Genomic DNA, 14,774 nt, shown 5'->3' with positions numbered 1-14,774 from the left:
TTCTGCCCCTTCTCTCTGACTCTCTTCTCTCCCCGACTCCTTTCTCCTCTCCCCTCATCCCTCTCCACATGTTCCTGGCTGTCCTCTCCTCTTCCTCCCTGCTCTCTCTCTCTGTCTCTACTCCCTCCTCAACTCCCCTTCCCATACCCTAAATAAACTCTATTCTACACCATGGCTGGTACCTCAGGGGGAAGGGATGTCTCAGCACGGCCCCATCCAGGTACCCCTCCCACCACACCATACCTGGCTCTATCAAACATGTCCTGGTTCCCTTCTATAAAGCACAACAGCTGCTGTGTAGACAGAGGTGTGGACTCAGTGCTGCATAGACGACAGGTATGTTGGACACATCATTACTGATTTTTAGGCCTTGCATTCCTCTATTTCCAGACTGCAGCCCAGTAGGGGATAACAATGGAATTGTTGTTATGGCCCCAAGTGCTCTATTATGGGGATGATGAAGGCCTTGCTATGAGGCGTCTCTGTACCACTTTAGGATATGCTGTTTCTGGAAGGAGAACTGCTGAGTACCCTCACATCCAGCCCAGGTACCTTTCTGCTTTGGTGACCTTTGTCATCGTTAATATATATGATGTGTACGACTTGCTAGGCAATGTCTCATTGGAGATGGCCTGTAGATTCTTCTTCTTCTTCTTCTTCTTCTTCTTCTTCTTCCTCTTCTTCTTCTTCCTCCTCCTCCTCCTTCTTCTTCTTCATCTCCTCCTTCTCCTTCATCTCTTCCTCCTCCTCCTTCTTCTTCATCTTCTTCCTCCTCCTCCATCATCACCACCACCACCATCATCAGCTCTTTACCAAACAGGCCAGTGGTCCAGATAACTACGCTGAATGTTGGGTAGGGACGTTCACAAGATAAAAGTGATTAATAAGATATGACCAGCACGTGCTACATTACACAGTTGGGGAGATAAGATATGTACTTTTAAACAGGCTACTCAGACTGTAGGGCATCATGTCATAAATGCTAGGCACGGGGTGAAGTTGATTAGTGATGCTTGATTTCAGGGGAGAGAATGCGCTAGATCTGTGGGCTGGGCTGGGTCAGAGTGTTTTCTCCTGTGTCATCCACTTACTTCACGTTGTCCGTGCAGGGACCAGTCAGGTCTCCTCCCACTACACTGCCCAGATGGGAAAGAACTGAAATGGATGCTGATGTTGAATGAAACAAGAAGACCACCTGATCTGCACCCTCCGCCTGCTGTAATGAGGCAATGCGATGAGGAGTGCCTGGGTCGCAAGCGGAAGAACCCCCACCTGCCGAAGTCATCCCTGCTGAGTCATTTCCGGGAATTGACTAGGAGAATCTGCCTGCTCACACGTGTCTAGCCTTCCAGTTTCTGTCTTCGGGCGCCACCTAGTGACATTATTTGGAAAAACTCTTCGCTCCTCCCACTTCCTGGCTTTGCTTCATTTGCCTCATACCCAGAAGCTCCCCATAAAAGACACCCTTCTTTCCAGTCCACTTCCTCTATGGTTTTCTCACTGTAATCTTCCCCCTGAGCATCCTCTTGAAGAAACATCATCTTGGCAATGTCACGGACTTCTCAGAGTTCTCTAAGGTATCCTGAGCTTTGCCAGTGAGATGTTGAGGAAGCCTGTGTCACCCTTCAGGTCCCTGAGACTTATGCTTCCCAATGTTACCTCTAGATGTGCTTCCTCTTCATGTGTCCCCTTTTCTGCATCACTTGGTATGCCACGCTATACCATAATTTTGATTCTTCACTCCCCAAAGTGCCGCCAGCTCATATAGCTGCACATATAGCTCACATGACTGTATGAAGAGAAGGGTCAAGGTGGGGCTGACACTGTCAAATAACCTGAAACAAAAGGATATTATACATCCTGTGGAACTGCCCAGAGGTTTAGCTTAGGGGAACATGATAACATGCTACTCATGTATAGCCCTGGCACATGCCTGTTTGGGTGTCCTGGAGTGTGCAGACTGGCAAGAGCCATAATCCTAGGAGATGTGACAGAGGGAGGCAGGTGACAACTGGCAAATTAACTAATAGATGGTATCTGTAACAATGAATGCTACAGAGAAAAGAAGAGGAAACAAAGTAGTTGGCTGAAAGCAGAAAGATTTACATGGTGAACTGAGCCAGACACTACGGTAAGAAGGTGTCAGAGGGAGACAGTGAAGAGGGGGCTGGAGAGATGGCTTAGTGCTCAAGATACTTGTTCTTACAGAAGACCCAGGTTCGATTCCCAGCAGCCATGTGGTGGTCCACAACTGGTCAGAACTCCAGTTCTAGGAGTTCTGGCACCCTCTTGTGGCCTCTGTGGGCACAACTTACACTACACACACAGGTAGGCCAGATACTAATACACAAACAAACATATACATACAAACATACACATACAAACACAAGTCAATGAAAACAGCAAGGACAGAGGGGGAAGAGACAAACAGTGGATCACTTCGGGGTTGATGCCCGAATATGAGACTAACGGGACAAAGTGGTAAACATGACTTTAAAGGTAGCAGCGTCCTTGTGCACTCTGGAGTGTAGGCCCCCGAGATAGGCAAGTTGCCTTCTCCTTAGCCCTTTGTTTTCAGTGGATTGATTACACACACAAGGGAGTTTTTACTCTTTCATTAGATTTCTCTGTTGGTTTGGATGGGAATCAAAGGGAAAACTGAGATTACCACCCAGATCCGAGGGCAGAGAGCAGCTGTTTGAAAGCAGAAGTGAGGGGGAACTCACACAGGCCTCCCCTGGAAGTCCCTCCTGAGAAGGTTCGGATGACATCAGCTCCAGAGCCGGGCTGAGCTCATCTCGTGGGACTCTCAAAGAACAGGGAATGCTTACTAAACACTGGGGGTCACAGTCTCTACCCCCAAGAAGCCGAGTTTAGCCACCTGCCCTGGAGAAGAAAAATCTAAAGAGCCAAATCAATAGAGAGAAGCAGAAAGGAGATTTGTTTGTTATGGTCACGCTGGGAAGAGGAAGAAAGAGATCCAGTGACCACTTCAAGTCCATTTCAGAATCCTAAAGTGAAATTGAAACCTAAGCAAAAGGCTGGAGACACGTACATCTAAGCTGTCCTGGTCAGAGCGTGTTAACACCCACCACTGATGACACATCATTGTCTGGGTTTCATTCAGTTTCATAAGGTGAGCTGAGAAGCTGTGAATGTCTCTCTGGGAAACAGGTACTCTCTGACTCCCAGTCAGTTTGATAGTCAGGCCAGGAGGGACCTAGTTCTTCCAAGCCTGCTACCGAAGAATGAATGGTTGACTTCTTGGATTAGTCCTCAGTGCACTCACGGTGCCCTTCCAGATTGGCCTTTGGGTCTCAGGGTGCCCTGGACCTCAGGTACCATGGTGATGCCCACTTGACAGTTGAGGGAGGCCACCCAATAACTTGCTGAAGATTGGAGAGTTCTGAAGAGGCAGAGGCAGGTTTGACTCTACGCTGGCACCCTGAAGCACGTGTGAAATGTTTGGATGAATTTGAAGGCGGATGCTTGTCCAAGCCCTGATGCCAGCATCCAGGCACACATGGAAAGTACTTCATTGTTTCTTTCAATTCCTGACGTAGCGATTCTGCGTCAAAAGCTGAAAGAAACCTGACAGCATAAAACCATAGTTCTCTATCAAAGGTGCTTTTGGTCAGTTTCTGGAGACAGTTTTGATTGAGATGAATGTGAGGCTCAAGGGGACACTGGGACGCAATATTGGAGGTAAAAGATTTATTAGAATAATTATTAACTCCTTGGAGAGACAGACAGACAAGAGCATTGTGGGAACTTTTTGGACAGTCCGGGGCCCTAGGACCGTTGACAGACAACATGGCAGGGGATCTGAAAAGAGGAATCAGCGTCCACATGACAGAAGTAGAATCTCTCTGGGGATGTGGTGTTTCTGAGCAGGGCACATTGATTCCCAGGCGGGAGGCTGGGGAGCGAGTGGGGAACAGGGTGTGGGCCACCAATACCCACTCTGATAGACACGTCCATAGGAGAGAAACCTGGGTGCCTGTCATATCTGGAAGAGGGGAAGTCCTGCAGAGAGGATTATAGTCTGAGCTGCAGTTTGCTCTGGGTTCTCATAACTGCTGGTGGGATTGACGGTAGCCACAGGGAAGTCAGGCTAGGATACAGCAGATTGTCCCACTGTGCACGAGACAGCCACATACAGCAGAGTCAGCCAGACCAAAATGTCACAAGTACTGGGGTTGCAGAACCCTGACAGGGTAAAGCAGGGGTGGGGGTGGGGTGCACCAGGAAAGCAGCAGCAGAACACTGTAGTATTATCTTGATTATTTAACCTCACTCTGGGCCCTGGTTTTCAGCTTGTCAAACTTGAGCCTTGTTTTTTTTTTTTTTTTTTTCAGAGATAAAGCTTCTGCAGAAATGATTCACAGCAAGCAAAGAGCTCGAGCAAAGACATATAATGGCTTTCAAGCAGTTGCTCCCTGAAACAAGACAAGGAAGGAGCTCTTCCCCTGGGACGCACAATGCCTCAGAAGCACCGAAAGAAGAAAAAATAAATAAAAAGAAGGAAAGAAAAAGCAACAGAAAATTCTCCCAACACTTCTCTGCCCTTGTTGGGACAGTCACCTACAGCTTGAGTCATTTCCTGTCCAGGTGTTCTTCAGTGACACCTGAGGAAAAAGTAACAGAGACCTCTCTTCTAGAAGGGCTCAGACCTAACGATAACCCAAGACACAGAGACAGGTCCAGAGCATTCTCTGAATACACGTTCGTTCGTTTACTATTAGAATCCCGAGGATAACGCCACCTAGACTTTTCTTTTAAAATGTTGTATTTGTTTTATGTGTCTGGATGCTCTGCTTGCCTGTTCACCTGTGTACCGACGACAAGCCCGGTGCCAGCAGGTGTTCGACGGTGTTCCCAGTTCCTCTAGAAGAGCAGCCAGTGCTCTTGGGCACAAGATCATCTCTCCAGTCCCCCATCTAGAATCTTCTTGCCAGTAGAAATGTGTACTATTGTTCAACAAAGCAACACTTCAGGAAGCCAAGTGGCTTACCCCATGGGGATGAGTGTGCAGAGAGGAGGGAGGGATGGTTGAAACCCTCGGCCGTCCATAGTATATTCCTCACTCCATGGCTGATACACAGACACTAGTGTTGAGTCCCCATGTCCCTCGAGCATCTTCCGTTGTGCTCTACTAGTCTGTCACCCTCTCGAACACCGCTGCCATCCTGTCAGCTCAGCCGTGCCACCAGGTTCTTGATGAGGTCTGAAGTGTTGCTGGTTGACCACGTTTCCTTTGCTTACTTGCAGAACTAGCTCATGAGGCCTCAGTGCACCTCAGCCTGGCCCTGTAGTAGGTCACTTGTCATTTTTTATGTTGTGTCACGGGGACCTGAGCATATTGTCCTCCTCTCTCCATCTAGGGTTGGCCAGGCAAGTTCAATGACACAACCCTCTGGTTCTGTCAGAGTCAGGATTAAGTCCCAGCTACAGTATACACCAACCATGCAACATCCTGTCAGTCTAGGTCTTACCTCCCCACCTATTAACTATGGTTTCCTGGAGTTAGAATAATGACTAAGTATTTCAGTACTTAGTCTCTGAAATAAAGGGAGGAAGGCATATTTGGGTTTACCACTCCAGAGATCTTGGAACGTGATCCTCATCTCTGCAGATTCTGGGCCCAAGATCAGGCACAACATCAAGACAACACAGGAGTGTGTGGTCAAGAATACTCACCCCCTGACAAAAGAGAAAGCAAAGGTCAAAATTGAGAGGGGACTTGAAGCAAGAAATATCTTCCAAGAACACAGCCCCAGGGGCCTACCCTCTCCAGATAAACCTTCCTTCTTAGAGTTTGTAGAACTTCCTGGAATAGCAGCACAGCCCTTCATATGTGAGCCTTGTGGAAGGGACATGTCATATCTAAACCACAACATGCCATCATGTCTGTAAAGTAGCTAGTGAAGTAATGAGTGAATCATTGTCATCAATGTCCCTTTTGACTGAGCCCAGCAATGGCAGCTGGTCTCTCCCATCATAGGTGCCCAGTGCATGTTTGTGACTCAAGGCTGGTTTGGGATTCCTTGTTCACTGCTGTGCCAGCCATAGGCTGTGCTTGTCTGACCAGTGTGGATTGGAGGCTTGAGAAAGATGCAAATGACTCCGAATGGTCAGGTGGGTCAGAAACCTGTATGTCTACTCTGCTTCGCCCTTATGACCCATCAGACCCGAGCAGGTAACCTACCTACTCACTGGAAAAGTAAAGCAGATGACAGCTACCTTCCAGGGCAGCAGCGCTACCCAATAGAAATATAGCATGAGTTACACGTACAGGCCACCTAAGCAACTCTAAAAAGAGATGCACTACTCAAATTTCAAGCTAAAGCAAAACTATAAGTGAGTGAAATGAATCTCACTATCTTTTAGTTAACCACAAACATCCAAAATGAGATTTCTCTTGAAAAACAATGACATTTTATATTTTCTGTGTCTCTGTCTGTCTGTCTGTCTGTCTCTGTCTTCCTGTCTATCTGTCTGCCTGTCTCTGACTCTGTCTGTTTGTCTGTCTGTCTGTCTGTCTGTCTGTCTGTCTCTCTCTCTCTCTCTCTGTGTGTGTGTGTGTGTGTGTGTGAGTGTGTGTGTGTGTGTGTGTGTGTGTGTGTGTGTGCGTGCGCGTGCGCACGTACATGTGGATATAAAGGTCAGAGATCTGTGTTGGACGTCTTTATCAATGGATGTCTTAGAGTTTGAGGCAGGGTTTCTCGCTGAACCAGGAGCTCTTCTATTCAGTTAGCATTCAGTTAGCCTGGCAAACTAACGGACCCAAGGGATCCTCCTGTCTCCATCTCACCAGCACTGGGATGATAGGCCAGCACTGCCAGGCTTGGGGATAGAACTCAGGCTTGCATCAGAGTGGGCACTTCCCCCAGTGCATCTCCCCAACCCCCACACTCTTCTCCTTTTTAAATATAGGCCTTTGAAATGTAGCGTGCTTTTGTGTATTGTGCATTTTAGTTCAGACTAACTGTCAAGTGCTCAGCTGCCACATGCTGAGAGCAGCTACCCTATGAGTCAACCTAGCTCTAGCATGTAGAAATATAAGTGAGCTCACAGGTAAAGCAGGGTTCCACACAGGTCTATGACAGATGTTAGTATTATTGCTTCGCTGTTTAAAATAGACAGCACGGGTGATTCTCTGCATAGTGTGTGCTTGTACATTTTTAAAAAATTGAATATTCTCTCTATTTACATTTTGGATGTTATCCCCTTCACCCAATCCTGTTCCCTCTCCCTCTCCCATTGCCTCCATGAAGGTGCTCCTTCTCCTTCTCCCACCTCAGCACCTTGGCCATCCCCTACACTGGGAAAAAAAGCCTTCGCTGGACCAAAGGTCTCTCCTCCCAATGATGTCAGAAAATGCCATCCTCTGTTGTATATGCACTGGGGCCATGGGTCTCTCCATGTGAACTCATTGGTTGGTGTTTTAGTCCCTGGGAGCTGTGGTGGGTTTGGTTAGTTGATCATGTTGTTCTTCCCATGAGGTTGCTGACCCTTTCAGCTCCCTCAGTTCTTTCTCTAGCTCCTTCATTGGGGTCCTCGTTTACAGTCTGATGGTTAGCTGCAAGCATCCTCCTCTGTATCAGTATGGCTCTGGCAGAGCCTCTGAGGAGGCATCCATATCAGGTTCCTGCCAGTAAGCACATCTTGGCATCAGCAATAGTGCTTGTGTTTGGTGGCTGCATATGGGGTGGATCCCCAGGTGAGGCAGTCTCTAAATGATCTTTTCTCCAATTCCCGCTTCTCTCCTCTATTTGTCTCTTTATTTCTTCCCATGAGTGTTTTGTTCCTCCTTCTAAGAAGAACTGAGGCATCCACCTTCTGGCCTTCCTTTTCTTTGAACTTCATAAGTTCTGAGAATTGTTTCTTGGGTATTCGGAGCTTTTGGGGCTGGTATCCACTTATCAGTGAGTGTATACCATGAGTGTTCTTTTGTGACTGTGTTATCTCACTCAGGATGATTTAAATACACACATTTTCACACCGAGGACATGGGATGTAGCAGGCGGTAAGAACAGCCTCTGTTGGGGTGGATCCACCCCTGGAGCTTCCTATCACACGGCCTGTGTAAATGCACATCTCTGAGCCTCACTGACCAATCTGTACAAGGAATTAAATGGAGTCCATCCCTCAGGGATGTTACAAAGTAAAACGCGCTAGTGGCTAGGAAGCACTTAAGACGGTGCCTACAGACAGTAAGCCCACAACAGCTGTAGGTAGGATTGTGTTGTTGTTCCTTTAATTGAAAACACAGAACAACTGAAGGAAATGTTGATTAACACAGTAGCTTTTTCCACACCTCGAAACCCACTTTTGACATTTTTTTCAGTGGTTTTTTTTTGATAAAAGCTGGGGCCCCACCTATTTCCTCTTTCGATAAGTTATAAAGAGCCTTTCATAACATCAGCTATAACATGCCTTCAAGAACCCCTCCCTCCCTTTTCTGCTCTTACCATCTTTGGTCCCAGAACATGACCCAGAAGCCAAGGCGGGGTCAAAGAACATCCCTTGAACAGGACAAATGAACAAACCGAAAGCTTCACCTTTGGCCCAGCAGCATTTCTCTGGTCTGTTATACAGTGGTTGTGTCACGGGCAATTAGCATATGACATCTTGTTTCTGACAAATGTCAACTGAGATGAGATTGTTGATCTAGGCATAAGGCAGAAGCTCTGCATGTCCAGGATGTGGCACATTACGTGTGACAGATCCAGTGCCCATTTTACCCTTCCTGGACAGTCCCAGCATGCTTTGTTAACTCAAATATGTGTGCTTACAAGCTTAAATCTCTGGTGTTAGGGCCCTCTTTCTAAGGCAGTGTTTTGAAAACTTGGGGTGTACTTAGAAACTCAGTTGGAGGTGTTGAAATTCTTATTTTGGGATCATGTCTTAGAAAATGTAACTTAAAAGCCAAACATGGTGAAATTTACGAGTAATCACAACACTTGGGAGCCAGAGCCCGGAAGATCAAGAGTTCAAGGGCATCCTTGACTACATAGTGACTTTAAGGACAGCCTGGGCTACCTGAGACCCTGTTCCCAAACACACACACACACACACACACAACGTTCTGTGGTTGCTTTATGGGTACCCGATAATGTGCACTTGTGTACCGGCTGCAGGGGATCCTGACACAGATGGTCTGGTCCCTTCTCCCAGAACCTTGTCATGCAGAGGTCATTACCCTCTTTTCACCTTCTGACATTTACAAATGCAAAGACCAGGGCAGGACTGAGACAGACAGAGGCTACAGCTGAACCCACCATGTGAAGTGCATGGTGTTTGAGATTTACATACCATCATAATATTAAGATTCCAATGATCCTGGGATGGAGCGGATCACGTTACACTTGAATCGTGTTAAGGGTGTGGCTTTAGACAAGTTTCTTCCTCTTTGACTATCAGTGTATTTACCTTGAAAAATGGAGATAATGAAGCCAACCAACACTTGAGTTTAAAAGGTTACTTACTAAGTAATATTATGGACTCGAATGGAATACAATCAGAACCACCTACAGATGGGACAGCAGGTATTCACTTACTTAACAATTATACATTATTATAAATGTGATTTTGTGGATTATATGTTACATACATATATAACACATTTATGTACATATATCCATATACACATAGGTAGATGTGTGCCAGGCTCCATTTTAGTTTTGGAAGTAAAAACAAGAAGGTGCTGTCAGGCTGAGGGGTATTCTCCACATGCTGGAAGGATTGGGGAGATAATGGGCCTTCATGATAGAAGGAAACTAGGAGGCAGGAGTCTCCTAGGAATATGAGCCTCCTTATTTCCTAGATGATACTATTAATTCTCCAGATTTCAAACTATTCAAGAGGTGAGAAATGTCTCCTTCTAGGCTGTATCACATAAAACCAGCCTTCAGCAAAGCTTGAATTCACTAAGAGAGCTATGAAGTTAGGGCCAAGTTAGAAACCCTGAGATTCCACCTCACACCAGTTAGAATGGCTAAGATCAAAGACTCAGGTGACAGCAGATGCTGGCAAGGATGTGGATAAAAAGAAACACTCTCTCACTGCTGGTGGGATTACAAGCTGGTACAATCACTCTGGAAATCAGTCTGGTGGTTCCTCAGAAAATTGGACCTGAGGACCCAGCTATACCACTCCTGGGCATATACCCAAAAGATGCTTCAATTTGTAATAAGGACACATGTTTCACTGTGTTCATAACAGCCTTATTTATAACAGCCAGAAGATGGAAAGAATCCAGATGTACTTCAACAGAGGAATGGATACAGAAAATGTGATATATTTACACAGTGGAACACTATTCAGCTATTAAAAGCAATGATTTCATGAAATTCACAGGCAAATGAATTCTAGAAAATATCATCCTAAGTGAGGTAACTCAGCCATAAAAGAAGGCACATGGTAGGTACTCACTGAGAAGTGGATATTAGGCAGAGTTTGGAATAACCATGATACAACTCACGAACCACATGAAGCTCAAGAGGAAGACCTAAGAGTGGATGCTTCAGTCCTACTTAGAAGGGGAAACAGAATAATCAAGGGAAGTAGAGGGTGGGAGGGACTTTGGAGGAAGAGAGAAAGGGGAGGGGAAAAAAGAGGGAGCAGGATCCAGTATGGGAGGAGATGAAGGAAATGTACAGGGGGTCAGGAAATTGAACAAAGGTATGTAACAATAGGGGATGGGGAACTGGAGGTAGCAACCAGAAAGTTCCAGATGCCAGAAAATCAAGAGACTCCCACGACCCCATGGAGATGACATTAGCTGAAATATTCCACAAAGGGGAAGGAAAAACCTGTTGAGACCATATCCAGAGGTTAGGTATGACACCCCTCCCCCGTTGAAGGATGGGGCCAACCCAACCATCTTCAAAATTTTAACCCAAAATTGCTCCTGTCTAAGGGAAATACAAGATCAAAGAATGGAGCAGAGGCTTAAGGAAAGGCAATCCAGAGACTGCCCCACCTGGGGATCCACTCCACATGCAGACACCAAACCCAGACACTATTGCTGATGCCAAGAAGTGCTTGCTGACAGGAGCCTGATACAGCTGTCTCCTGAGAGGCTCTGCCAGATCCTGACCAATAGAGATGTGGATGCTTGAAGCCAACCATCGGACTGATCACAGGGACCCCAGTGGAGGAGTTAAGGGAAGGACTGAGGAGCTGAAGGGGTCTTTTCTAGCATCAATTGGAGGGGAGGTCCTTGGTCCTGTGAAGGCTTGGTGCCTCAGTGTAAAGGAATGCTAGGGTAGTGGGGAAGGAGTGGGGGAGTGGGAGAGTACCCTTATAGAAGCCAGGAAAGGGGAGATGAGATGGGGGTTTGTAGAGGGGAAACTTCACCAGAAAAATTAAATGTCAAAATGTATCTCAACTAAATGCATGGCCCTTAGCCACAAAATCCCACCAGTGACAGCCCATCCTGAGGAAGCCATTCTAGAGCTCCTACAGAGTGCAGTACAAGGGTCACCTGTTTCAGCACGCTCAGTGAGAGCTTGGAGTCTAATGTCAATCAAGAGAGGTGGTGACTGGGTAGATGTGGTATTTTCAGAAATAAAATTCAAAACGCTCAACAACCAATGCAACCAAGAGTTCCAAGTGCCTATGTTGTACCAGGTGTCAACTTCACAGGTGCCTGACTGAGGGAAGTTTGAGGAGGGTGCCAGGGCAATGTGAGGGATAGATTGAATGTTGCACCAATGGTCATACTCTGTCACCGAGCTGAAAAGACAGATATCCAGAGGAGAATGATGCAGACATGAAAAAAAGAAAAGATGTAATCGTAGCACTTGGGGAGCTGAGGCAGGAGAATTGTCAAATTGAGCTCCAGCCCAGCCTAGACTGAAAGTAAAACTGCACGTGTGTGTGTGTGTGTGTGTGTGTGTGTGTGTGTGTGTGTGTGTGTGTGTGTGTGTGGTTTTTCAAATATATGAGGAAAAAAACCCAGAACTCAAAACTGAAAATGATAGTGGTGTAAATACCTATGCATTTGTAAAGATTCACCAAACCATACTGTGTCTCTGTGGGTTTTCTCTATGTCATGCTATCAGAGTCTTCTGAAGCACTGTGGTACAGAGTACTGACTATAGTTATGTGTTCTGAATATAAAGGGATCTGCACAGTCCTCAAAAGTAAGAAAGTAGACCTTTAGGAGATGAGCCTGGAAGGTGGCCTTTACTAGTTTTCCCCAGGTCTCTGGCTTCCTGTTCATAGTGTCATCTGCCTCACGCATGGTCTCCCATCATGATGCCATCTGTCCTGAGGTGCTACAGCCAAGTGACCTCCACTAGAGCTGCCGTCATGTTGCTTGGGCTTCTTAAAGACAAAGGAAGACTTCAGATGGGTGACAGCATATTTCTCAGCAGGAACTACACAAGAAAGAAGACTATGGGGAACCATCTTTAAAACATTGAAAGGAAAACAAATGCAGTCCAAGCAAAACTACCTCCTAAAAATAAGATCTTTCAATGCACCAGAGCTAAAGAAACTTCCCCCAGATGAACCACACTGTTCAGGGAAACTGTTCAAACAGAAAGAAAACGACACTGGGTGGAAATCCAGGGCCTTCATAATGGAACATGGAATGCTTTGGATGGTGGTAACTTTGTTAGTAAACATACAGATTCTTAAAAAAATTAAAACCCTCTCAACTATAAATGACTATTAAATTTCAAAGAAACCTGTGGTGTATTGTGGGGTTTAGAATATATGTAAAATGCTTAACGAAATTTGGCTAAAGGGTGGGAGGGGAGAAACATACGTGTGTTATAGGTTCCTGTACTTTGTGTTTATAAAAGTATCACATAACCCTAAGAGCAACCAAGCACACCCCAATAGCAGAGTCAGAGTATGGATATAGCTGAATTGGGAGAGTGCTGACCAAGCATGCATAAAGCCAAGGGTTTGATTCCCATCCCCATTTAAGCTGGGCATGGTGGCACATGCTAAAATCTCAACACTCAAGAGGGAGAAGCAAACAGGTCAGAAGTTCAAGGACAGCCTGTATTACACAAGATTATAACTCTCTCTCTCTCTCTCAAAAAAAAAAAAAAAAAAAAAAAAAAAAAAAAAAAAAAAAAAAAAAGCAGGCAAAGAGACGTGGAAATTACTTCATCCTTTCAGAGAAGGTAAAACAAAGAGAAAACAGGAAATATAGAAAAGATGAACCGAGGATAAAAGGAACAGGGAGAAGTCTAACTCTATCAATAATCATTTAAATGTAAATTAACAGGTAGTGGTTGCAATACCTGATAAAAGTCAACTATGTGTTGCCAACAAGAAATGCATTGTAAGCCAGGCATGGTGGTACTTGGTAGGCAGAGGCAGATGGATCTCTGTGAGTTTGAGGCCAGCATCCTGGTCTACAAAGTGAGTTTCAGGACAGTCAAGGCTGTTATACAGAGTAGCCCTGACTCAAAATAACAAACAAAACAAAAAAGGTATTGTAAATACAAAGATGCATTTAGGTTAAAGGTGAAAGGACAGCAAACCTGTACAGGTCAAGAGCAAGTTGACACAACAATATTAATATCAAAGTAGATTAGAGCAAAAAATAAAACATTGGCAGAGATAGAGAAGTTCGTGTCATATTCATAGAGATATCAGTTAATCTGGAGGTTGTTAATGTTTACTCTTTATGTGTCTTCAAAATGAGGGAGAGAAAGCTGATGTGAGGAGAAGGAGACAAACCTACCATTACAATTAACAATTTCAACACCGTTCTCCCAGTGTGAGACTAAGCAGATGCAAAAACCCATAAGAGCACAGTACACTTGAATAGAACGGGCCATCGATTTGACCTGACGTATGTGGAACACCTCACCTAACAACGGCAATGTATACTCTGTTTTCAAGGGCACACTGAGACTTAAATGGGGGTGGCCTAGCCTGGGACCCGGCAGAATCCTGTTTGGTTCTGAGTGGGTGCCGAAAGTCAGAGTTTGGAGGGGCTGAAAGAGAGAAGACCTTCTGTGAGATTTAGGCAAGACTCTTTACAAAGAAGGCCTCCCCTACAGCAATCCTTGATGAAGAAGATGGTATTTGCTTGTCCAAACTGCTTTTTTTTTTTTGGCATATGTAAATGCAGTTGTCTTACTCAAGGTGAACTAGGAATTAAATAACTTCCGTGGGAAAGAATGCCTAATAAGGGAAGCTTATTGGCTAAACACTCAGGGGCTATCTAGATACTTCATTAGCATGGAGAACTCCAGATTTTTATGCTACATGACCTTTGTCACGGTCCTCTCCATGGGGTGTCATGGGCACACATGCCAGGACAGGTAGAGCTCATCAGGGTGCTGTTTCCAATTCTGAGATCCCCCAGAGTTGTGAACCTGCTTCAACCATACCAGTTCTCCTGTCTGATGGCACTGTCCACTTTCCCCACCCTGTACTAGGATGGAGTTAATTAGAAATTAGTATCAGAAAGGTATCTAGAAAATCTCCAAATGTCTTGAAATAGAATCCTGTATTTTCAAATAGCCTACTGTCCAGTAAAACAAAACTTAAAAGGAAAATTACAAAGTATTCTGAACTGTGTAACATGAAGACATAACATATGGAAATGTGTGGGCTAAACAGAGTGGAAAGAAAATACATAGCTCTCTGTGCCTCCCCTAGAAAAGAAGTATTGAGTAGATTTGTCTTCTACCTTAGGAAGCCAGGAAGGAAGGAAGGAAGGAAGGAAGGAAGGAAGGAAGGAAGGAAGAAAGAAAGAAAGAAAGAAAGAAAGAAAGAAAGAAAGAAAGAGAAAA

General features: G+C 45.3%; 1 protein-coding gene across 1 annotated transcript in view; it reads left to right on the top strand.

Moving 5' to 3' along the window:
* Positions 1 to 6,177: 6,177 nt before the first annotated feature.
* Positions 6,178 to 14,774, top strand: part of IL10RA (interleukin 10 receptor subunit alpha) — a gene marked incomplete at both ends in the record, with an annotated part of 37,329 nt that continues 28,732 nt past the window's right edge. The window contains one exon of the mRNA XM_080930586.1: positions 6,178 to 6,199. Within this exon, the coding sequence (XP_080786712.1) occupies positions 6,178 to 6,199 (22 nt within the window). The remainder of the gene's footprint in view (positions 6,200 to 14,774) is intronic.

Source organism: Micromys minutus (genome assembly GCF_963924665.1).
Source record: "Micromys minutus genome assembly, chromosome: 16".
NCBI classification, from domain to species: Eukaryota; Metazoa; Chordata; class Mammalia; order Rodentia; family Muridae; genus Micromys; species Micromys minutus.
This window is presented reverse-complemented; position numbering and strand designations above follow the sequence as displayed.